The 26,478-nt window shown below is 39.0% G+C and overlaps 1 protein-coding gene across 3 annotated transcripts in view; it reads right to left on the bottom strand.

The window, feature by feature from the left end:
* tmem117 (transmembrane protein 117) overlaps nt 1-26,478 on the bottom strand; it is a 114,762-nt gene that overhangs the window by 29,667 nt on the left and 58,617 nt on the right. For all 3 annotated transcript variants that reach the window (XM_041794997.1, XM_041794995.1, XM_041794996.1), the window contains exon 4: nt 701-800. In XM_041794997.1, coding sequence (XP_041650931.1) covers nt 701-800 — 100 coding nt within the window. The remainder of the gene's footprint in view (nt 1-700; nt 801-26,478) is intronic.

The following is a 26,478-nucleotide window of genomic DNA, read 5'->3' as shown; positions in this document are numbered from 1 at the left end:
TTTTAAATCACAAGAAAAAAACTCTTAATGACGGAAAGAATGAGATCGTGGATATAAGCGGCTGAAATGAATTTTCTCTAGGAGTAGAGCTGCTGCTCCTTTGCATTGAAAGGAGCCAGTTGAGGTGGTTTGGGCATCTGACCCCCTGTGGAGGTATTCCGGGCATGTCCGTCTGGGAGGAGACCTCGAGGAAGACCCAGGATGTGCTGGAAGGGATTACATATCATGTCTGGTCTGGGAGCGCCTTGGGATCCCCTAGAAAGAGTTGGAAGTGTCGCTGTGACTAGCTTAACCTGCAACCTGCCAACCCCTGCGATCCGGCCCCAGATAAGCGAAAGAAGATGGATGGATGGATGGGTGAAAACTCTTGAACCCCAATGTTCTGTGTGCCACTGTTTTAGCTGATGTTTTATTATGACTGTGTTTATAGTTTACTATGAACTTTTCAAGTTTGAGTGTATTTGATTTTTGAAACTATGTATTGCTGCCATTCTTGGTCAGGTCTCCCTTGAAAAAGAGATATCTGATCCCAATGGGACTATGGTTAAATAAGGGTAAATTAGTCTACTCTTTAGCCCCTCATTCTTAGCTAAGAACAAATCACAGATAAAAAACTTTGGTAAATGTCAGAATCTTCTTAAAATCTGCATAATAAATTTCTCCTTAAGAACAGTTGGTGAATGAGGCCCTGTAATCTCACCATCCAAGCGGTGACGAAGTCTCCCATCCAGGTTCCCACTGCAGCAATCTTCATAAAGCTCTCGTTTCTGATGCCCATGTACTCTGTCACCATGTGAGGCCTGGAGGGAAAGAAGACCAGAAGTTAAAAGGACATAAAAAATGTAGTGCATGTTAGGAAGCAGACAAAAGAGAATGCATTAGAAGTCTGGAAAAAAGAGAAGAGCCAACAGAGGGAGAGCCAGAGGAGGGTGAAAGAGAAATGGTCACTCCTGCTAAGTATCATGATGCTAGCTGTCAGAGTCAATCAATATCAATCTAATCCTGAAACAACAATGAGCGACGGCTCTACCTTCTGTAAAGCCTCGAGGATTGTAAACAATTTAACACCAGCGCTGGGGAATTTATGCAGTATCCCTGCTTTCATTTGGACCTGCAGTGTTTGGCAAATTATCCATTTGTTTGGCAAATTTGTCTTGTGTCGTGTTGGTTTCGAATCAACGCTGCCCTCCCGATGAGATCCCCCCTTGTTAATGCGCCGCATGCCAGTTCGCTCAGTTAACACCGACTGCTGCAGCACACGAGCAAAACACAGAGTAGGCCATGACACGCCATTAGAGGCAATATCTAACATGCAAGAGCATCTGATAAGAAATGACATGCTTTCTTTGGAGTCCTAGTTATGCCTTCATCTCTGTACAGTAAGTGAAGATGAGACGCTTTTGTTCTCCCAGCACACACGGCATCAGTCTATTTTCTCCAGGTAATAGCACAGGGAGGGAGGGAAACTGGGTCAGTCGCCTCCTATATGGGACTAGCGCCGAGGAGAACAGAGGGGAGCGAGGAGGCCTGTTTGATCTACTGGCAGCCACTGTCTTAGATGCTGAGTGGAGCAGGTGGGCGCCCATCACCTCCCCCTCGAGCCCCCTCGAGCCCCCTGTGGGTCACACTCATGAATATAATAGATGGCGATTGGAGAGGCTCTGGCTGTGCTTTCAAGGGTCGTATTTGAAGTCAATGGCTCCATTCGTCTTTGTTTTCCCGGGTCATTTTCTGGCCGCCAGCAAACACCAATAAAAATGTTTTCAATTGCATACAGGGCTCAACCTCCCTACAAAGATGCTGCTGCAGACTTCACTTCCTTCTCCTTCCTATATTCCTTCTTCACAGTTCTTCCTGATTTATTCAGCTGATTGCATTAGGAGTTTCATTTGGCACAGGTTTCACTTGGTTTGTAAGTCTAAACAATCTGTTGGAAAGCAATGGATTGTAAACCTTTCAAGGCATTAGCCAATACAGAAGCTTGGAAAGGTGTTCATTTTTTATTGATGCTAATTGCTTGGACCACTTTACATTATATGAGCTGAGATGTGAGAGGCATGATAAATGCTCAGTCATCGGCATTACAGAGCAACATTAATTGTAAGAAGCAAGTGACTAAAAACGTCAACTGTTTCCAACTTCCTGTTTACCTCAACTTGTTCAAGAAATATTGTTTTGTCATGGAGCCAGCTGTCACCATCTTAGAATATTAGAGTAATTCCTGATATTTATGCTGAGAGGAAGGCACGCACCCAGCTCCACCATCTTTAAATCATTTCCATGTAATACACTCATGTTTTACTGCCTCATTTTAATTCTTACACTATTTAAACTGTTGCATGTATCATTTAACTTGCAAATTCATAAATGATTATTCTCTCTTCCTCTAGTTCACTTATCCTGACTTATACAATTTCTATGCACTTTATGTGCGCTATAAACATACTCTATAAAAGGCATCATCTGCTTTTTTAACTTTTAACTTTTTATTGATTTTATAACTCCATAATGGTCATAATGATTTGACTTTTTTAACCCCCCAAAAATACAAAACTAGTAAAACCTTTTTAATGACAAAATAAAACTCTACAAAGTTATGTCAATGAAGATACATTTGTAATGTAAAATAAGTGATGACATAAATATTCACCCCTTCAAGTCAGTATTTAGAAGATGCACCTTTGGCTTCAATCACAGCATTGAGTCTGTGTGGATAGGTCTCTATCAGGCTTGCAAACCTGGACACTGAAATTTTACTCCATTCTTCTTTGCAAAACCGCTCAAGCTCTGTCAAGTTGCCCAGGGCTCACACATGAACAGCCCTTTCCAAGTCCAGTCACAAATTCTCCATTGGATTGAGGTCTGGACTTTGGCCAATCTATACTATTCACCTTGTTGTCTTTAACCGTTTCTGTGCAGCTTTCGCTGTATGTTTTCGGCCATTGTCTCACTTGAAAATAAATCTTCTCCCAAGCTGCAGTTCTCTTGCAGACTGAATAAGATTATCCTCCAAGATTTTCCTATATTTGTGGCATTCATTTTACCCTCTACCTTCACAAGTGTTGCAGGGCTGACTACAAGGAGGCATCCCCACAGCATGATGCTGCCACCAACATGCTTCACAGTGGGGATGGTGTGTTTGTGGTGATATATAGTGTTTGGTGTCCTCCAAACATAGTGCCAAAAAGCTAACCTGGCATGTCAGATGGATTTGTTTCATACATCCATCTGTAAATCCTTCCATGGATGATATTTGGGAAAAGGCAGAGCCTTTGAAAAAAAACTCAGAAGGTGATTTGATGAACGTTCTGTCTGTCACAATCAGAGCAACAAAACATGCAATGTTGTAGCCGCTACTGGTGAGTAAACTCCATAAAGAGCTGTATAATGTGAACCATGGTGACTGTAGACACGTCAATATACGACTTTTGTCATTTTTGAAAAGAAAACATCTCTATGCTGTTCTTTGTTCTTCTTTTAACAAAGAAATGACGTCAAATTCTGATAAAATTGGTGCTTTAGCAGCATCCATGCTAATGTCTTCCACCATAATTGCACCGGCCTCTTCTTGCTGCTTGCTTATGTCACAAGTCTGCAGCGCCCTGAAGTACTGCCCCTCGACGCCGATTGGTCCTCTCACTGTCTAACCGGGCCGAAACAATTTAGACAGGAGCTTTGCAAGATGAATTTGCCATGTGAGAAACACGGGCGAATCCATCTGCTTTGCCAGGTTACCAAAAAGCACCATTTTGATCTCATCAGACTGAAGAAGTTTCTTCCACTTGACCACTGGAGTCTCCCACATGCTGTTTGGTGACCTCTAGTTGAGATTTAATCTGAGTTTTCTTCAATAGTGGCTTTCTCTTTGCCAATCTCCCATAAAGCTTTGACTGGTGAAGATCCTGGGCAACATCTCAGCTGCTGAAGCTTGTACCTCCTTCAGAGTAGTCACAGGTATCTTGGTGACCTCTGTCTAGTCTCCTTCTTGCACAGTCACTTAGTTTCTAAGGACGTTCAGATCTAGGCAGATTTATTGATGTGCCATATTTCTTCCATTACTTGATGATGGATTAAATTGAACTCCGTGGCATGTTCAGCACCTTACATTTTTTTTGTATCAATTCCCTGACTTATACTTTCAATTACCTTGTCTCTGAGTTTCTTGGAGTGTTCTTTTATCTTCATGGTGTAATGGTAGCCATGATTATTGATTACCCAGTGACTGTGCCTTCCTGACATAGATGTCTTTATGCTACAATCATTTGAGACACATTCCCTGCACTCATGTGATCCCCATTTCACTAATTATGAGACTACTAGCACCAATTGGCTGGACTTCTGTTGAATGAGGTCACTCACTTTAGAAGGGGTGAATATTTATGCAGTCACTTATTTTACCGTGCCTTGAAATTACTTTATAGAAATCGGTTTTCATATTGATATTGAGGCTTTTTTTGTCAAAAAAGCCAAACTGTATTGAACATGCGTGATATGTAAAGTTAATAATGATCTGTTTTGAATTGGTAGAGTCTAAAGCTAAGTATAAATATCATAACTAATGGAGTGGTGGAGCTGACTAGGTGTGGTTGGGGTGAAGGTTGCGCCTATATATGCAGACGACCAGGGTTCAAGTCTGGTCTGCAGCTCCTCTCCTGCAGGTCTCATCCCCACTCTCTTACCCTTATTTCTGATTCTATCCACTGTCCTACATTCTAAATACAGGCATAAATAGCCAAAAAATATATAGTAAAAAAACATGTGGGGTGATTTTAGTTGTTTTCTAAGATGCTTAAGACCTGCCCTGACTCAACCTCTTTCCTTGTCGAAGACTGAGGGAGCTGAAGGAGAGCTAGGGCCTTTCTCAAACTCTCCCTACACCCTCTCACCAAATGTGATTATTTGATCCTGGAGGACAGAAGGGATCTTCTCCAATTCTGGATTATTTTTCTCCAGATGAATATCCATGCCCAGATGTCCAGGTGAGGAGAAATTATCTCCAAATGAGTCACGGCAACAGTAATTATGGAACAGCCTGATTGGCCCATGATAACAGCAGATAACAGGGTATATAGGTGAGGGGTGGTACAGGTGGGTTTGTGTTAACCACTACTGTGGATAAAGAGATCATGCATAAAGCTGTTGTCTGCACCTTCAGGTGAAAGTTGTTTCTGTTGTGACCATCCTGAATAAATCTGTGCACTTGTCAGTCATTTCCCCTCACTCTGCCTCCTTCCACATGCAAATCATAATTAATACACACTGGCTGAACAAAACAAAAATGATTAATCATAGGAAGCCAGTGACCTGAAGTGTTGACTGCTTTTAACTACCTGTTTACTTCCCATTGTGCCAGAAATACCCGTCCCTGGAAGTAAACATTATAAATCATATGTCATCAATGCAGCGTCCATTCAGCAGATTTGACAGGATTTTATTGACGGAAATGCGCAGAGCTGCTGGTGACGTATTGCCTCGCTGGAGCCCTGCAAATAAAACGGCCTTGATTGGAATGGCGATTTATATCTGCATTAAGTCAGTTAGACACTCGGCTCCTTGGCACTGCTCCCGTTACCATGGAGATCCCAATGGGAGTCATTTACCCACAGCAAAACTCTGATCGATACCTCTGGAAATGCTATCTGGCACCACATGCTAGGCTTTAAATCTAAAAAAAAAAAAAAAAAAAAGAAAAAAAAAAAAGAAACACTGTGCACCCCTCCCCTTCTCCTACATTTAATTGAGCAAATGTTACCCCTGTGCTGAAGTTAAGTTTTTTTATTGCACAGCACCTATGATGAGTTTGGGGACTCTTCGCACTGCATGATCAGAGGCAGAACTCTCTGACTTATTCATGCTGACTGAAAATTTAATGGCCTTTAGAGCCGGATGACCTAATGAGAGAACTCAGTGTAGTGGAACATCAGTACAGTAGCACCATGAATAATCAGCCCCAAAATGGCTCCCGTGGCTTAATCGCCAGAGCCAGTGGCGTTGTCGGTGCCAGCGCGGCCGGCTCAGCCGGCTCTGACCCTCTGTGGGATGTTATCAGGTTTCACACACACTTGTTCAGACATCATGTTGAAGGACATCATAATGCCTTTCAAAGTCTACTTCCATCACAAGCGAGAAATGACAATTTTGCACTGCAGAGGGTACAGAGTTATAAAAGTTAAAGTCTGGACAAAACCTCCTTTTGACATTACAGAGAAAAAGTTTACTTTAACTGCAGCAGTGAAGTAGTAATCTGGAAGGTCATTGCTTTTTTATTTAAGCACGAATCATGGTGCTAAAAAGTCAGTGTGATGGTTTGGATATTACTCTGTCAGGGACAGAGTGACTGTAATGACATTATATTCAAATACATGTTCTTTTAAATGGAGTTGGCCCCTCTTTTGCAGCTCTAACAGCCTCCACTCTGCTTGGAAGGCTTTCCACAAGATTTTGCTGTGTCTGTGAGAACATTTATGAAGTTAGGCGGTGATGTTGGACAAGATGGCCTGGCTTGCAATCTCTGTCACAGTAGTCACGTTTACATGGAAACTTTTATTCCAATCTGATTGAAATCAACCCGATTAAATGTTTTGGGTCAAGCATTTACATTGTGTGTGATCCATCCGATCGGGTGTTTATATGTGCCCGTTTTTAATCGGAATAGCGGCCACCGCGTCAACGGTCATCACTAGCAACCATGAATCATGTGACCTGTGTGTCACATGATTTATGGTTGCTGGTGATTTCCAGTGGTATATAGTCCCACTACTCCATTATTTCTCCATCCCCCATTGAGGCCGACATCCCCTGAGTCTTGGCTTCTCCACTACCGGCGTTTAAGTCTAGTGACCCGTTTCTGCTTGCGAGAACGGCTCCTGACAATACGTCACCATGCAGTTACGTCAAGACGAAGAGCATGCGTGGAAAGAACGTGTCGGATCAAACAGGTGAAGGTGTTTACATGGAAGAATTTTTCCTCTGATCGGGTCGTGAAAAGGTGTAGACCACCCCTCTGCAACCGATTAGATTTTTAATCGGATGGGGCTTGATCGGGTTGATTTAGGTGTTTACATGCAGCATTTCTAATCAGGTTGAGGGTTTCACCCTATTAGAAGTGTCCATGTAAACGCAGCTAGTGTGGGCCAGTCTAATTCTCCAAAAAAAAGAAGAAGAAGAAAAAAAAAACATCTTTTAAGTCCTTGCTTTGTTGCTGGGGCAGAGTTAAAGGAGTTCCCAAACTGTTGCCACAAAGCTGGAAGCATAGCATTGTCCAAAATGTCTTGGTATGTCTTGGTCTTCCGCTCCTAGCTGAGCTGCTGTTGGTTCTAAACGCTTCCACTTTCTAATATCACTTACAGTTGACTGGAATATAAAATAAATACCACAAACCGTCTTATTGTTAAGATGGCATTCATTACATTACTTGAAGTCACTGAGCTCTTCAGAATAACTCATTTTGCAGCATACATGTTTGCAAATGAAGACTGTTTGGCTGGGAGCTTGATTTTATACACCTGTGGCAACAGGTCTGATTGAAACACCTCAATTCAACAATTAACAGGTGTGGCCAAATATTTCTGTCCTTATAGTCTATTGTGAAAGTAATTTTGTGAAGATTGGAGATGACATTAACTTACCCTAGGAAAAAGGAGCCTTTGTTGGAACGGCAAGGAAGCAGTAAGGGTACTTATTTTACATTAGCATAGGTTAACCAAAGAATGCTAAAAGGGACAAAAAAGCATGCAATCAATGTCATTAAAAAACAATTAAAGAACTAATTATGGACCTCGATTAATGATTTAATGCTGACAGCTCCAATTATAAGCCAGGGCTGGCCACAGATAGGTCTCAAGCCTTTTAAATGATGTGTCCTCAGTCCTTGGTTAAACTGTAAGACCTTTTTAGAAATCTTTTTACTGAAGAACCCTTGATGGATATCACTCATGGACTGGATGCTGCAGTGCAGTGCAGTCGGTCTTCATAAATCAGTGGAGTTTAACAATGAAGGAGAACATGGACCTCGAAACAAACACCAAACTAAATAGTTTGGGGAAAGTAGATATGATGAGGTATGATGAAAATAAATCTAACTTTAAAAATAATTCTAAGGGCTTTGATGCTATTAAGTAGCTGTATTTGTGGTCGGTACCAAAATCTAAGTTCTGTACTTGGTCTAAAACACAGTAAGTGGTATTGGTGCATCCCTTAAAGGGCCTTAGACATATGGAACCACTTTGGTTTTAAAGGTGCCAGATCGTTATCTCAATCAATCAAGACAATCTTTCATTTTTGCCATAATTGAGCAACTTTTGTAACTTTTTCAGGGCAAAGTAACGACAGTATTTCAGCAAACTTTTTCTACTTTGTAAACAAGTTTTTGACATCATTTTTATTGCATATTCAGCTGCCTCATCTCACGACATCTCAGCTTAGACATCCACCTGCAGAGCAAACCCGTCAGAAGAACCAGCTGTTGAGTGACGGATGGATGACAGTGTGGGGTAAGAAACATTTTCTTTCCAGGCGCAGTCTAATAGTATAAATGATATGTGTGCATTAAGGCAGTGTCAGCCACATGACTTGATGGTGACTGCATAGTTATTCTGAAAGTACCAAACAATCACAGGTGACACTAATCCTGGAATTTCCACATTTCAACAACAATTCTACCTTCAGAAGAGTTGTAAAAATGTAAAATTTCCCCATAAACTGAGCAGTTTTTTCAACTCAGTACACTTTTGTTATAACTTTAAAGAAAATGTCTATTTTCTTGAATATATCATCAAAATAAATGATGTTCATGGCAGACTGTCGCATTCAGAAGTTATACAACAGCATACCAAGAGTGAGTCATCACTGCTTTCCTGAACATATACGTCTTCATGCTGCGTTTTATAAATCAGTTTTCTCATTCAGACAGGCAGTGATTTAGTGACCCTGGTTCCTAGGTGACCTCTCCTGCCCTGTAAAGCCGCAGACTCGTTCACAACATTAAATTGCGACCTTGGCTGGCTGCACATTGAAATGCATCGCCCGTCTCCTCCCTGTGCACTACAGTTCCCAGCATCATATTTACAGTGTACAACACTGAGCAGCAGCAGTTACCATGGAGCATAAAGCTGTCAATATACACTCTCTTCACTATCACTGTACAATCTCCCAAGGCAACTTCAAACTTCAATCTCAATTTATCACTCAGCACAGAATCAGCTCCCGTATTGTGTTTAAGTGACTGGAGATTGAGTCCTTTAGTCCTCATACACTGTAAAAAATGTCCGTAGAAAATACAGCAAAAGACTGTCAAATAGCAACAGTAAAAGACCGTAAAACAAATAAACATATATTATTGTATAAAATACACAGAATTGCTGTAAATCAAGCAACAGTATGAAACATAAATTTTTACAATTAAAGTACGTAATAATTACAAAATTGTACCGTTTAAACGAAAGAAGATTGTGAAAATAAAGGAAAAATACTGTAATCTTCAAGACAGGCAATTACTCTAAAAATTACAGTAGTATTTTGTTAAAATTACAGACTTTTCTCTTATGTACATTTAAATTCACATTAAAAATCTGTGAAAAAAATTGCAATCACATACCGTAATTTTAGCAGGGACAAGAGGTTAAAAATACTGCATGATCAGGAAAGTTCTGTAGAAAATACAGTAAAAACCTGTCAACCTGCAAAACCTGTGAACAAGCACCAATTTGTTGTTATGTCCACATTTGTTTCTCAGTGCTACACCACATGATGCTGCCTTGTGAAATAAACGGACAGTTACAGTTAATATGAAAACCTTATTGAAACAAGAATGGTACCAAAGATCATTTTGTTTGTTCTTAATTTGATGGATGAAAGTGGTCAATTATTTTATTCTAACTGATTTATTGGAAAAGAATGATGTTAATTGCTCTCACAAAGAATGCCATTGCATTTGTAAAGCCATTCCACTTCCTTTAATGCATCTAACACAAAATACATTGATGTACTTTAATGTTTCAGTCAATCTTTCAGAACTGAAATTGGATGACACATATTACCGACAGGAAATATAACAAGGTAATTGGAAAGAACTATTTTATATATACATAAAGAGAGAGAGGGAGAGAGATACATACTGTATATATAAAATGTATATAATACAGTTGAATATATAGTATATACATTATATAAATACAATAGTTATTTTTACTGGTTAAATAACTTAAACATGAATGCAAATAGAATGACAAGAAACCCTCCATAATCAGTTTTAAAAATGAATGGGAACTGTACATATAGTCTATCAAATTGATTTCTAAGGGAAAAAAAATTCTTAAAAAAAACCAATATGAAACCATGGTTTAGTTTCTGAAATTTTAATTTATTTCTCATACCTTATGTAATTTAATCTAAACTTTTCTTTGCCTGTATGTGGAGTTATTTATGTCTAGAAAATACGTTTTTTTTATGTGCCAATGCTGGATTAACTATTGGAATCTGTTCAATAAAGTTGTATCAATATAAAAAATAAATATATAAAAATAATTTTGAAAAACTGTTTCCCGTCGCCATTCAACCCTGTCTACACAGCAACGTTTTCTATTCTGTCTGTACTAGAACAGCGATTTGGGTGTTTAAAAATGGAACAATTTGGAAACGAGCTCCAGAGTGAACAGTTTTCAGTCACCTCCCTCCATGTACACAAACAGTGCTGCTTTCTCGAAATGCGTTTGCGCACTGTGGTTGCAGTCAATTGCCATGCGCGAATACGGTTTCGCGCAGGCGCGGGGAAAGAAGGACCTTATACGCATGCGTGTGTGGTTCGTTGGAAAATCAAACCGCCAACGGCTGCCTGGTAAACTACAGCGTTTTCGTGTCTTCTGTGGTCTCGTGTGCGCGGAAATATTTCATAAAGTTGCTGTCTGCTCGTAGAACGGGCTGCAAACGAAGATGGAATACAAAGCAGGACATTGGCGTGTATTAATTCGACGTCACCCGGAGCATCAGCCTACGAGCTATTGGTAAGGTATGTAGAACCTCTTTTGTCGTAGTGTCAAATATTTCTTGAGTTCTTTTCATTCAGTAACACCACGTGTTTATCGGTAGAAGTTAAATGGGTCAGGAGGCATTTTGTTTCAGTTCTAGACCAGCCAACATTGCTGTTTGATTTGTATTTTTTGCTGTCATTTTAGCGTGGAGAACATTTAACACTTGCTGTGTTGGGGTCCATAAGTGAACCCCAAGCTCAGAGCTAACTCCGCCCACTTCAGACTTTTGAAAAATGCACAAAAAATGGGCGGTTGGGTGCTGGGAACACTGGGAAGAGGGAAAGAAAAAGGACGGAGTTTTCCAGATGAGGTGGGAGTGACCGTGAGGACCGTGATGTCCCCTAGCCAAAAAGTGAGAGTCCCGCCGCAGCACTGATGCTTCAGAGCGACCTAAGGTGAAGGATTTTTCCCCTTCAGAGTCATATTCATATCTGTGTTCAGAGTCATATTCATATCTGTGTTCAGAGTCATATTCATATCTGTGTTCAGAGTCCCCTGAGGCAGGCTTTCCAGCTTATTCCTACCCTTCCATGAATATGGGCGCAACTTCCGCTCCGTTCTATCTAAATGGGACTTTGCATAGAAACCAGATGCTAAACGTGACTATTAAAGCAATTTTAATACCAAACTACATAAACTTAGACTGCTTCACCTCAGACGGGATAATATTATTATTATTTCTCTAGCCTCTACTGGAGAGTTCAAATTGATGACATTACTTTAGATAACCTACACGGGCATATTTAGCTAACTTTATTAGCTTTATATCAGTATAAAAAGATACATTTCTAGTTTGTGGAGTTGCTGAAATTCTCATTTTACAAACTAATCCCTCTTAAATATGGGAATTATATTTATAAAATTATCCATGACTCAAGTTGCCAGCTCTTCAGTTTGGTAAATGTCAAGTTTTGTATTAAGAATTAATGATAAATTAATATTAAAAGAATCACATCCCCGATGCACTTAGACAGTGGACAGCATGTTGTGAGAGACATATTTAACTTTGTCATAATATTAGTACCATGAACATAGCAACAGGTACTGAGCATTGCAGAAAATATGATTAAAAAATTTCAGCTCATTGATTTAATAAAAATGAAGCAGTATTTATCACAGCAAATATTTATTTATTTCAGAACAACCACTGTTGACACTAAATCACTTTAGTAAGCCTTTGGAAGAATCATGTTTTTGCTATTATTGTTACTGTACTGGAAGTTCCACTTCCATTCATAGCTACAGTAGACCCCCAGGAATAATGTGGTATCCACCTTATTTACTTATCTACAGCTTATAATACAAACAATGTGAACATGTGATAACAAAAATATAAATATTTACAAATTCCAGAAGAATTCCTATTGAAACAACTGTCATTCTTTGTTAGCGTCTATAGTTAGCTGCTGTACTAGAATACATGTATTTAATGTAGCCTACTTCCGTTTTGGCACCGGAAGTTTCGCCCATATTCACATTTGCAGTAGCGGCCCCAGGAATAAGGGGGATAGTGTGGTGGTGGACTGTGGTGGTCCTGGGCACTACCTGTTGGCTCCAGCACCTCCTAAATGCACAATGGGGATATGTGCACGTCAGTGTCATGGCACTAAAGATTTAATAGCTCACTTGATTTTTGCAGGATGCCACAAAGCTCAAGATTCAGAGAGGACAGTTGGAGGGCTGCTCAGAGGACATAAAGGGTATGGTGTTTCCCCTTCTCTCCTGTTTCGACAAAAAAGAAGACAACCTCTTTTGCCTTGTTGAAACATTCTTGCCAGATGGGGTACCAGTGGAAAGCCTGCCCCATGTATTGTTTTTTGTAGTAAGTGGATCTCAGAAACACTTTAAAGACTCATTTGGATGGTAATGGATGATTTGCTTGTAATTCTTTTCTACTTTTATCATCCTCCCAGGAGACTCTTGCTAGGCTTCAAGGCAGCTCATGCTATGCATTGACCAGCATTGGGATCCACTCAGGAGTTCCTACAGAGGTAATAATTTTTCCTCTTTAGAGGTAGTTATATGGTATAGTGTAATGCTGGCAAAATGTTTTATTTCCTTCCAGCTGTGTGTATCATATGATACAATATCAGTTATTTTTATAACTGTGTTATCGTCACCTGTAACAACTGCTATCCTGAGGAAGACGGTTCAGGACAATAAGAGCCAAAACTAACAGACTGAAAAACAGCACATATCCCAGAGCAGTTGCAATAATAAACTAGAAAAGCACTCAGAGAGCGCAGACCTCCGCCATTAGCCCTATCTCCCAATAGTGAAGAGTCCTTTAAAAATTCCTAGATCCAGACGATGATCTGGATCAGTCCCAAAATCAAATCAGTTCTTCCTTTTGCCATTTCTGACATTTCCTGGAAATTTCATCAGAATCTATCCATAACTTTTTGGGTTATGTTGCCAACAAACAAACTAACAAACCCTGCCGATCACATAACCTCCTTGGCAGAGGTAATAATAATTGCACTGAATGCAACTGTGCAAAATTTCGTTGTACTTGTGTACAATGACAATAAAGATTCTGGTTCAGATTTTTAGGTTTGACAGTATCCAAATTTTCAAATTTAAAAAACAAAAAAAATAGATGTGCAGCATTTTTTCTAAACCAAAACTGTTGTGAGCAGAAAAAGCGCAAGGGCGAGCAAGATGACATACAGAGCTGTGGGATCAACACACACTCTAAGTGGAGGGGGTAGCACCAGTCACAGCTTAGTGTTGATTTTAGAAGAACATATAAACACAGCAACACCCGTCTGATAACTGCTTAACAGCTGGATCACTCTACATGTATGTCTGCATTTTTGTGTCTGCTGTAGCTTCTGCCACAAAACACAAGGGATGTGACAAGACATTCAGCTCACGGGACAAGAAGAGATTGGGTCCACTCCTTCTTTGAGTGAATTCAAAAATTGGATAGTACTTTGCAATCAGTGCATACATAAGTGTTCAAAACTTCTAAGTTGACATGATTTGGTGCTTTACCTTGTCTTTCTATTTTTCCTTACTCTTTTTAAGGTCCTGTTTCTTCTGCTAGTGGTGACTAGGACTCCATTACTTTATACTGTCTCCGGTATTCCACTCTTCTAAAAGATGCCAGTTATCAAGGATTAATAATGGTAAGCCTTGCACAGCATTTGTACATACCCCAATAAATTCTTTAGATTAATCTTTCTTTAAGCAACATGAAGCCATTTTATGTTTATTTTATGTAGTTTACACCAAGCACTGCATTAATCTGGTCATGTAGAAATACCCAGAATACTGCCATGCCACTGCTTTGTCCAGCTTGTTCTCAGTGTTCTGATGATCACACCATATGGGGGCCAATACAGTTTTCTGTGTGAGTCATATGTTTTCATTATGATTGATTTAAAATTCAGCGCCCATCATCTTTGTTACAGCAAAATCCTTTTGTACCCCAAAGCATTTAGGGTAAGTGTACCCATTAGGCCCACCAAAATCTAAGTTCATGTATTTTTCATAGATACTAAGATGGTTTATAAACATGATCATTTGTTAGAATGAAGGATTAATCCCTCATTTGAAGGTATATTTATTTACTTATGCATATTTTAGAGAACAAATTAAAGAAATGTTATGAATAAAGTCAAAAGTCTGGCATGGCCTTAATTGGTACCTAAGTACCATTTAAACCCACGTGTGTTCCAAATAAGCCCACAACCACGTTTATTGACAGAAATTTAAAAAATTATTACATTTTTCAAGTAGTAAACATACATTAATTCAGTAACATGTTATACATGTTAAACACAATTTATTTTTTGAACTTGGCTTTAATGTTTGGCTTGTAACAATGGACCACCACAAACATGACTAAGTAGGCCTAAAACTAATTTTCATTGGCTCCAGTATTTAACATTTCATTGAACATTTTATTTAATATTGTCAAAATTTGATTCAATATTGAGAAAATGAAAAAATGTGTTTGTTTTTAAAAGTATTAAATGACATTACAGTGAATCAACAATATCTTATTGAAATTGGATTTAATGTTTGGCTGTAACAATGATGATTTTAGGACAGTTGCTGTAATTCCTCTTTTTTGTTGGCATTTTTCTCACTATAAACAAATAATTATGCAAAATTAACTGACATAACAATTCTTCTGGGCAGTGTGTGATCTGTGATGTACTCGTGTTAATGAACACGACGACATCCAACACAGGATTACAGCGAAAAGCTATAAAACCTCAAAATTTCATTTTTTTCTATTGAAACACATAAGATGGGCTTAAATGGAACACACTGGGCTTAAATGGTACTACAGTGACTACCAGGGAAATGAAGATAATATGTTCTCACCAAAATTAAACAAATGTTTAAAGAAATGCCTGTAGCCTAAATATGCTGTAAAACTTGCCATCACAGTTATTCCTCTTCTGCCAAACTTTCTGAATTATCAAGGAATTCTTGTTCAAAGTTTTATGTAAGATTTATGTAAAATGAATCAGAAAACACTTAGTTTGTGTACTTATCATTTTTATACATTAAGCAGTGTATCTATCAGTAGGGCTACATGTATTGACTAGTGATTAGCTTGCTACGCTAGCTAGCATGACTCATCTTTTCACATAAAACTAAATAGTAAGAAATTACAAAAAACTACCTGTTTATACACAAAAAAACAAATCAATAATCTCTCAAATTACATAATATGAATGTACTTAACAAGTCAGTGGCTGAAAATGGTTGAAAAGAGGTTCTTTCTGAGGGTCCCAAAACACCAAAGTTTAGAGGCGACTTTATCTGAGCCTCCTTGAGACTGCACAAATGTAGGCGGGCCTTTTTCAATAACTACAAATGTGATTGGTGTCAAACAAAAACTGACATATAACTAAGAAATTGTGTGATTGGACAAAATAATGTATAGCATAAGACAGGCCCTTTTTTTTTTTTTTTTTAATTGACTTCAAAGTCGCAAGTGGGCTTAAATGGTCCCTGGGCTTAATGGGTAGGCTTACCCTAATACAATACAATAATAACTTTATTCATCCCCAAAGGGAAATTATATAGAAATTATATATAAAATTATATATTATATTTACATGTTAAAGCAAATTCTATATCTATTTGGGTGGTCTTACAAGTAAATATATATATAAAGAGCATAGTTTGCAAATATTTATCTTGTGGTTCAACTACCTAAAATCACAATATAACCCTTATGAATGGTTCATACCAAGGTCTTTTGCTAACACTTGTGGTTTGGGCTATTGTGTGTAGCTTTAAATCAGTGTTAATTTCGTCGACTAAAACTATGACTAAAAATGTTCATCGACAGCTTTGTTTTCCATGACAAAAACTAGACTAAGACTAACAAAAATAGATCTGTGATGACTAAAACTGACAAAAACTAAGTTTAGTTTTTGACTAGAATGTAATGTAGTTTTCGTCGGACATTTAAAATCCATGATATCTCTCCACTGTGGGTAATTCTGTCAAAAACAATGCAGCTGTAGCTCTTCTGTCTCTCAGCTGTAGAAAGCAGGGACCCCAGGTTTGGCAGGGTGCAGAGAACATCCCACTATGACTTGGTACCAGATTTAAGCAAGAAAATAAATGCTTGGACTAAAAGTAAAACCTAAAATCTGAGGACTTTTTCTGGACTAAAACTAAATGGACAGAAATGACTAAAATGTGACTGAAACTAAAATTCATTTCACTTAAAGACTAAAACTAAGACTAAAATTAAAAATATCTGCCAAAATTAAAACTGCTTTAAATAATGACATCAATTCAAATTTATGTTTAGTTTTTACAGCAATAGCTATGTCACTTTTTTTGTGTGGGTCCATATCTTCTTGGATATGTGAAGGAGGGGGGAGCTCAGTGGATACAAGCCTGGGCACCACAGCTCTAAACTATAAAGGAAAAGCACATTGCAATTAATATGTCATAACTGTCTCATTATAATCAATAACGGAAAAAGTAATTGGCTGTTGTTAGGTGATTGCTGACTTAATAGCTGGCACATGGGGGTACATTTGTGTTTCTTCACCATATTCTATTATAGAGATGATCTGTATGTACTGTACACACTGTTTATTTTATTCTGTTGTGCTGATTGTAAGCATGGCTTATTAGAGCCTAGTTTTCTCAAATTTACATCTGTGTAGGCATTAAACTGAAGCACTGAATCACTCTAACTTTGTTTTGTATATGTACTTCCTGCAGAGAGGATGGAGCCAGTCCAAAGTAGATGAACCTGATGAACTTTGCTCGAGTCTTCAAGAAGATGAAGTTTCTTGGCCATGTGAAGCTTCCCAAGTGGAAGGCCTTCTTCAGTCAAGACTGGACTCATTACTCTTGAATCATTTAGGGGCAAGTGACTTTGTTTCATCTTCATGCATTACACCAAGGACTACCTGTCATACATATGGACACAAGCTTTTTCTTCCAAGATCTAAACTGCTTTGTGAGTATACAGACAAGTTATCAGATGTGTTGAAAGGTTTTTTTATTGCAAACATGTAACTGCAGAGTTTCTTATTGTTTATCAGAGAGCTTGAATCTTTTGTTAAAAGTAGGAGTATTAGGGCACTACTGCAAAAATCTAGCAAATTAACTGAAATTCCACATGTTTTGTACTGTATTTTTTACAGTAAATTTCTGGAAACCACAGCTGCTGGTAATTTACCGTAAAATTTAAAGTAAGGCAGTATTAAGCTACTACTGTAAAATCTGCAAACATCAGCTGTAATTTCTCATGTTTTGTCCTGTATTTTTTACGGTAAATTTCTGGTAACCACAGCTGCCATTAATTTACTGTAAAAATTAAAGTTGGGCAGTATTTTGCTACTACCGTAAAATCTGCAAATATCAGCTGTAATTTCTCATGTTTTGTACTGTATTTTTTACGGTAAATTTCTGGTAACCACAGCTGCCAGGAATTTACTGTAAAATTTAAGTAGTTATAATAAAACACCGTTAAACATTATACGGGTCTACTGTTTTTATTACTGAGATAGATTGTATTTAGGTTTACAGGATTTCTGCTGTTTTTAAAGTAATTTACCGTAAACAGGTTTGTTTCATTATCGTTATTTTTACAGCCAATCCCTGTAGAAAATGTTGTAATAGAGCTGTAATTTCGACATCAAATTACAGTAAGTTGTACAGCAAATTACCGTAAATATGGTTACAGTATAACTGTTATTTTTACAGCAAATCCTTGTATAAACGGTTACAGTATTGTATTTTTTTAACAGAAATTTACAGTTAAAAAAAAAAACAGGTTTGAACTGTAATATTTACAGTTGTAGAATGAAAACACCGTTTTTTCTCATACATTCTCACCGTAATTTTTACAGTAAATCTCTGGTAACCACAGCTGCCAGCGTTTTACCGTAAATTTAACGGAATTTTTTTTACAGTGTAGGTCCCCTGGCTCAGGAGACGAAGATAATGTCATCAGGAATCATCCATACTGTCCATGGACAAACATACAACCTGGGGGATCTGATTACAAGTGAACACATTAATTACAGCTGTGAATGCACAACAGATACAACACTGAGATTTCTTAGAATACATTCTGAGGTGGGCTTGGTTATGCATTTGACCACATTTAAAGACTCTGTACTTAACTGATGTACTATTCACAAGTTTCAGTATTGCAGTATTGCATGTAGAGCCGTGTGAATGCCTGACAAACTAACAAATAATCTGTAAATTCAAAAGGTTATCGGAATTCTCCACAGGCAAAGACCTCTGCAGAAAAGACATAAAAATTATAATAACAAAAGTTGAATTTACCATGAGTTGGAAACTTTTAATTGTAGTGCCAAATTTGCCTAATGATCAAAAATATAGAGCTTTTTCCTGAGTCCCTGCAACGGGTTTTGAAACTTGCATCACAGTTGATTTCACTTTCCTTGTGATGACAGATTTAATGAGTGTGTGCTTTTTAAAGGGATACTTCAAGATTTTGGCAAATTCGCCCATTGCCATAATTCCTGTAGTCTTAGTAATAGGTTTGTTTCCTTTAGTTGTCGGTGCAAGCTGTTTCTAGATCTGGGGGGACTGAAATACCAGCTGCACAGCTAACGCTATGTTAGCAGATGGTATTTTTTGCTTTCTCTCATCAAACTCATCAAATACACAATCCAACAACTCCAAAACGCTCTCGTGGACAAGTTGTGACCTGTACATTCACCACGCTATGAAATAATCATGGAACATTACCAGACGGAGATGTTTTAAAGTTAAATGCAAAACCAGAACTACACTCCAGACATGGCTGCTGCATTGTGTCACTCCGCCCAGTGGTTTACTCAAGAAATAGTTCCGAGTATTTGCTTTATGTGTCATAATGTTACATAATTACACGTTATTATTTCATAGCGTGGTGAATGTGCAGGTCACAACTTGTCCACAAGAGCGTTTTGGAGTTGTTGGATTGTGTATTTGATGAGTTTGATGAGAGAAAGCAAAAAATACCTTGAAACAGACATACCCCTACATTTTGCTACCCTATTTCTAGGAAATGTTGATTTCCAGATCAGGAGTAGTGATAAGTATCTTTTCGGTATATTGACTTCTACCTGTAAAAAGGCTATTACTAGACGGTGGTTGCTTCCTGAACCCCCCACAATACAAGAGTGGATTAATATTGTAAATGATATCTATGCTATGGAAAGAATTACTTTTTGTTTACGTCTACAAAAAGATATTTTTGTTAAACTATGGACCAACTGGGTCAAATATGTCAAACCCATTCAGAGAGACTTTGTGGAGGTGACGATTTAAGGTATCTGTGGGGCTATGTAATCTTGATAAACTACAACTTTGTTTTTCTTTTACTGTCCACCTCTTGAGACTATTTACGGTGTATTCTTGGTTGATCTTATGTACACACTTTACCTCTCCCAAGTTGCTCTTAGTTCCTTATACTTAAACAAGAAAAAGAAAAGACTGAATTGCAGAGGAAACTCAGTTACTCCAACATGTATGTGTTGTGCTCTGATGTCTGCCTTTCAGAACTAAAAAAATAAAGAATTTCAAAAAAAAAAAAAAAGAAAGCAAAAAATGCCATCTGCTTACATAGCGTTAGCTGTGCAACTGGTCTATCGGTCCCCCCAGATCTAGAAACAGCTTGCACCGACAACTAATGGAAACGAACATATTACTAAGACTATAGGAATTATAGCAATAGGCGAATTTGCAAAAATGTTGAAGTATCCCTTTAACCATTTGCAAATGTGTATAATAATGAAACTAAGAATTCAGCAGTGTTCAGATCCATTAATTGGGATTCATTAACAAAACATCTGTTTCTTTTCTGGGTTCTGTAGTACAGTCTCTCTGTGACTATTTACAATGAGAACAGGACTCAACAGACACAGTCTAACAGCACTACAGCACTATGTTAGTCTGTGAGGACTTGGGTTAAGAACCAGAGGATCGCCAGCTCAAGTTCCAAGTCAGGGAGTTAGTTCTGGTAACTGGAAGTCCACTTCCTGAAAAACACTCAAAGCCCTTGAGCAAGGCACTGATACCCTGACTGCTGAGATTGTGCTGCATTGTGGGCAGCAGCCTTCACTCACTCTAACATCTCTACACTCCTGCTCGTGTATGTGCATTTATCTCAGCCTGTACGTGTGTAGCATGATCAGTAAGAGTGTAAAAATTGGATTTGCCCTTGAGGAGTATATAAAGTGTTGTGTCTTCTTTCTTCCTCTTCTTCTGAAGTTGAAAAAGGGTAGTTTGTTTAAAAAGGAGAAATGTACCAAGGGAAATGTGAGTTTGCTTTGCTGGCTCATAAAGGCAAACTTTGCTTTTCAAGCTTGGGTAATGTCAATATTTCCAAATTCCTTCCCACAAACGTAAGAAACCACAAACATAATTCAATTCTGCAGCTTTCGATGCCATAATCTCACAAACCTAATAAATTTCTCTCAAACATAATAGCAGTTGCCTACTACAAACATAATAGCGATTACATTTGCTGGAAATTATTTTGTTTGTGGGAAGATAAACATCACAGTCTCTACTTTTTTTTTTTACTTTCGACAAATATGATGAAAAAAAAACAAATTTACGGTCATTGTTTGTTGTTGCCTTCTTACAACTGACAGTGGATTCAAATCAGCAAAAGCACAAGTCACATTGAAAAAAGTCACGGTCATCTTTTTGTTAGCCATGAAGCAGGAAATCCTCCTGACCAGTCAGGAGGATTTCTGGCAAGTTTGATATTTTGGTCATACCACTCCAGACACTTCACACTGAGAGCAGAAATGTGAGCAGAATAAACAACTTTGGGGGATTGTTTTCCTTTGTAAACAGTCAGACAATGTCCTAAGTTACCATGACAACAGCTGGAATGACTTTCTGATGCACCCCTGCTATGATAAAGGAAATAAACGAGCAGGAAATATTTCTACCAGGGGACCTGAGGCTGGCACGGATGATGATGCTGTTTGTGTTTGTGGGATAGAGAGAGGTGGTGGGAGAAAGAGAGAAAGAGAGAGAGAGAGAGAGAGAAAGCGGGAGAGATAGAGGGGAGAGAGAGAGAGAATATGACTGGAAACACCTCACCCTCAGTGTGTGACTTTTTAAAAAGGAAACTCCATGGGTTTCTGTCACAGGCTGTCCCGACTTCACCTGCACAGTGTGAGCACTGAGGTCGTGCACAACCGTTGGATCGTACAATGTGAGCACACAAATCGTGGGCGATGGTCATGCGTGGTAAGCGATGCAGTCGCACAGGAAGAGAGGACAGTCGGCCATGACTGTCGTATGGTCGGCTTGAAATTGCACAGTGTTTCCCAGCTTAAATGTATCAGTCAACAGACTGAATTTTGTATAAAACAGAGTAAAATACAATACTGGGGGCCCCCTGCTCGTCCCTTAAAAGTCAGGCACCGCAAAATAACGCAGGTAGATTTAATGTGAACAAAGTAAAAATACTGCTCATAAATGAGGAAATTATGGTTCAGAAGTACATTAAAATGCATAGATATTTGTAAAAATGACGGTGGCTAGCAGGTTAAGGGGGACCCTGTGTAATATTCTTTCTGGGGGCTGAAAATTCCTAGCCACTCCCCTGTTTGCACTTTGTAGTTCATAGAGCTCAAAACAAAAGCAGAACGTCATAGTTTCCTGACCATCTGAAGATGACTTTAACCCAGCTAACACCAAATAATCCAGGTCAAAACATTTGGATAATGGAAATGAGTGCCTTTTAGGTTCTTTTAGGTCCTTTGTTAAATACATCTTGACTTTGTGTGGTATTTGGAAATGCGAGTATATGCTTTATGATGAATTTCTCTTAATAAAAATGCCCACTAAGCAGCAAATCAGGCAACACTACCTGGAACATTACATAAAAATGTTAGATTAAACAATGGAGGTGTCATATTTCAGGTATTTTTTATAGCTGTGAAACATCAGAAGAAGACGTGACAAGATTGAGTGCTGCTGTGCTGAGCTACATACTAACATGCATATACAATTAATCAGTCAGGCCACCATAACCTTCCACAGCCTCCATCTACACAGGCTTATGCTCATCTATAATATAAACTATACACTATATATTCCCAGTGGACACCCACTAGTGTCAAGGTTATGATAGTTTGTTGTTTACAACTGTGGCTGTTTCTCTTTATGTGACAGTGACGTATGCGTCGGCTTTAGCCTCCGCAGACACTCCTCCCCTCTGTCCCAGAAACGGGTAGGATAATATAATGAGAGAGAAAATGACCGAGTTCACAGCCACATATAGCACACGGTCTGTTTCAGGGATATTCTGAGAGAGAGGAGAAAATGACTTTAGAGGGAAAAGATTTACACTTCTTAAACACTCCTTAAATACGTAATGAATCATTTATCAGATAGCAGCGTAATGTGCACATGTAGGAGTGTGAAAGACAGCAGGAGATAAGCTGAGAAAGTCAGTGTTGGTATGTGTGAGCATAAGAGAGATGGAGGAGGTGGGGAAGAAAGGTCCACCAGTGGGAATGGCAAAATATTTATAAAGTGCAACAGGTTTCTAGATCATGTCTTTACACTACATGTGTACTATTGCTCAGTCAATTTATTCTTATTTGGGCAGCAAATGCACAGATGCTAAACAAAGTAATCTGAATATGATGTGCATATACACTGCAGTATTCAGACACCCTTCACTTTTTTAATTTTTATCCTCATTACTCTACACTCACTAACCCCACAACCAGGACACTTCCAAAGCTGCTCACTGAGTCAAACTGAGCAATCGGGGGAGAAGAAGAGGTGACCAAGAACCTGATGGTGACTGAACTCCAGAGATCCTGTGTGGACATGGGACACGAGTTCCACGAGGACAACTGTCACTGTAGCTTTACACATGCAAAACCCCTTGGCTTTCATGTGGAGTTTTGTTAAACCTCCAAGCAGAATTGGGTGTATGTGAAGTCCGTCAAATAAGCTGTTATTAAATAATCCATGTTAGCCAAAGCTACTTGCAGCATTTTCTCCTGAATCCGAAATAAATCTAAATCTAAAGCCCTCGATTGCCTCTTTTTACTAATTATTCTGAGGGTAACTGATTGCTAGCTTGATTTTTCACCCATGTCATTAAAATGGCCCGAAAGCATGGCCATAGTACCCAGGGATACACCTAATCCTTCAATTTTGTGCATGTTGAGTGAGGAAGCTTTGCTTGCGTATACAAATACCAGCTTCAGGACTTGCGTCAAAAGCTACTTCTTTTGAGCCTACAGCACCCACAACCATTTTGGAGAGCTTCTAATGAGCTTCTAGTCCCTATGTTATGAAAGTTGACCTTTGCTTGCTTCTTAATCATGAATTTACTGTGATTTTTTTTGGGAAAATTTAAGTTCAGTTTGACTAGCCACACACAGGCCTACATAACTGGCAGAATCAAGAAACCACATAAATAGAACCGGTCTGACAAAGTGAAGTCAACTAAAAGATCTCAAAAAGCATCATATCATGCTGCCATCTAAAGGAATTCAAGAACAGATGAGAAACAAAGTCAAAACATCAGTCGGTGAGGTTAAAAAGCCATTTCTAAGACTTTGGGACTCCAGCAAACAATAGTGAGAGCCATTACCCACAAATGGAGAAAACTTGGAACAATGTTGAACCCCCCTAAGGGGGCCTGCCTACCTAAATTACTCCAAGAGCGTATTGACAACTCATCCAGGAGGTCACAAAAGAACCCAGAACATCATCTAAAGACCTGCAGGCCTTACAACTCACTTTAGGTCATTGTTCATGATTTAACGATAAAAAAGAGACAGGGCAAAAATGGCATCTATGGGAGAGTTTCAAGGGCAAAACCACTGCTGACCTGGTGATTGCATTCTCAAAAAGATGGGTCAAGGTTCACATTGCTGGTATCAGAAGTCCTGCCCCCTCTTGATTTTGATTGGTCAGCAGTGGTGACATTGTCACGGTAGTTTTCCAAATGTTAAACTGCTTTTAACAGAGAGCACCATGCAAAACCAACAGGTGATAATGAGGGCACTTTAGAGCTAAAAAAGCTGGACTGAACTGGTTTTGTATTGAAAAGGAGCACTGCATCATAAAAACCAGCAGCTGCGGACACAGGCCCATAATTGTTCTACAAATCCTCAAAGTTGTATCTTTTGGCCCATGTGAATATAGAAAAAGACAAATCATTATTGCTTGTCAAGAAGGCAGCCTACAGTTGGAAGAGTTTTAGCCATCCAGCAAAGTAAACGCAATACTCAAGACTGGACCTGCAAAGTGTGCTTACAAAATCCCACAAGACTATATGACTGAGGCTGGAGCAAAAACCTCTTGGCTTATATCAGCAAGCAACCAAAAAGTACACAACATTTGGAGGGAAAAAAACAGACTGGAGCTACATTTGACCCTTTCTTAGATGCTTACCACCTCCTTGTAGCTTAAACTCTTATGCCATGTGTGCACATCCTGAAGGAGTCTGAGATTTACCCTACAAAATAAAGTATGAGAGCATTATAAAAATTAGTTCAAATCCGGTTTTGTTGAAAAAATGCCTTTATTGGTCAAAACGCATCACAACACTGTAAAAATACCATGTATTGTTTGTCTTTCTCTGGTTCTGCTGTTTAAAACCTCTCTCTGAAACCAAAAGGCTCTGCTTTTTATTTTGAAAACCCAAGCTTTAAGTAAACTACAGCCCATAGCCAGAAATATGCCACTGAAAATAAAGGTCCCATGTGGGATTGCATGCAACAGGAGTCTTTTACATACCACAACATGCTATTTATTCAGCCTTTGAAATCCACTTGTGCATGGTATTACCCCAGCTTAGTGCCAGACAGGCAAACAGACAGACGAGGGGGACCGGTATGCACGCAGCACAAAGGATCATGGTAAACAGAGACAATGATGGGGTCTAATCCTGCTCAGTGTATTGCTTTAGTCAAATGCCACATGCATCCCTCCCTGCTGCTCATCAAACACATCCAGCAGCTCCAGGCCCCCCTTCCTCCACTGCTCCAATGCTCGACTTACCCTTCTTTTACCCCAAATTCATCCATCCGTTCCCCAAATTAGAAGCATTTTTCAGCTTTATTGTCCCATTCCAGATCTCCTCCTTTTTTCCTACTCCCTCCACCTTTGCCTACTTTACCACCCCGTCCTCTAAATTAGCCGTGATTAATGTGTGCGCCACGCATCAGGCCGTCTTAATTAAATAACACCACCTCATTAGGGTCTGATTTCGGCTGGTAATGGCCACTGTAAGATGGTGGAATGGGATTGTGCGGCGTGACAGAACATTCAAGAAGTCCGTCAAACTCCCTGGGCGGTCACACTCCCTTGCTTTCACACAAACAACATCCTCCTCCTCCCTCCCCTCTCTTAATCTGACAGTTACATTAAAATGCAAATAGCCCAGATGTGAGGGTTCGGTAACAAGTGTGGATTACAGCTCCTGGGGTGCTGTATTTCTTCCCTCCCCTCTGATATGAGCCAGGTAACAGGTTGATAGCTGTTGACCTAGAAGAGGCTGTTTAAATATTAGCCGACACACTGTTGGAGGTTTGGAAGATTACACAGTCTGGGAAATCTCTCAGAGATAATGGCTTTGATGAATCCATTTTTACATGACTAATCATGAATAAACACTCATCATTCAAAAAGATACGTGTCATCTCTTATCGTTTATTGTTTACCGCCTTGTTTGTGCCCTTTCCTTGTAGACCTATCGCTAGTTTTTTAATTAAATCAAGAGCTCAAGACTGACTGAAAGGTCAAAGGAAATTAAAGCATAGTAATGCGTGGAGGGTGAGGGTAGCATACAGCATCAGGACAGGGAGAAATATGTCAACTCGTCTCTTTGTCCCACTGCAGCTCAAATACACTGTTAAAGCTAATTTGCAAATGTACAAAACTGATGAAAATTTGCCAGATAGGAAACCACAAAGCTACTTTTTCACCCAGAAGATTTCCTGTA

This window comes from Cheilinus undulatus, linkage group 9 (genome assembly GCF_018320785.1).
Source record: "Cheilinus undulatus linkage group 9, ASM1832078v1, whole genome shotgun sequence".
NCBI classification, from domain to species: domain Eukaryota; kingdom Metazoa; phylum Chordata; class Actinopteri; order Labriformes; family Labridae; genus Cheilinus; species Cheilinus undulatus.
Note: the sequence above shows the minus strand (reverse complement) of the source record. Positions and strands in the feature narration are given on the sequence as shown.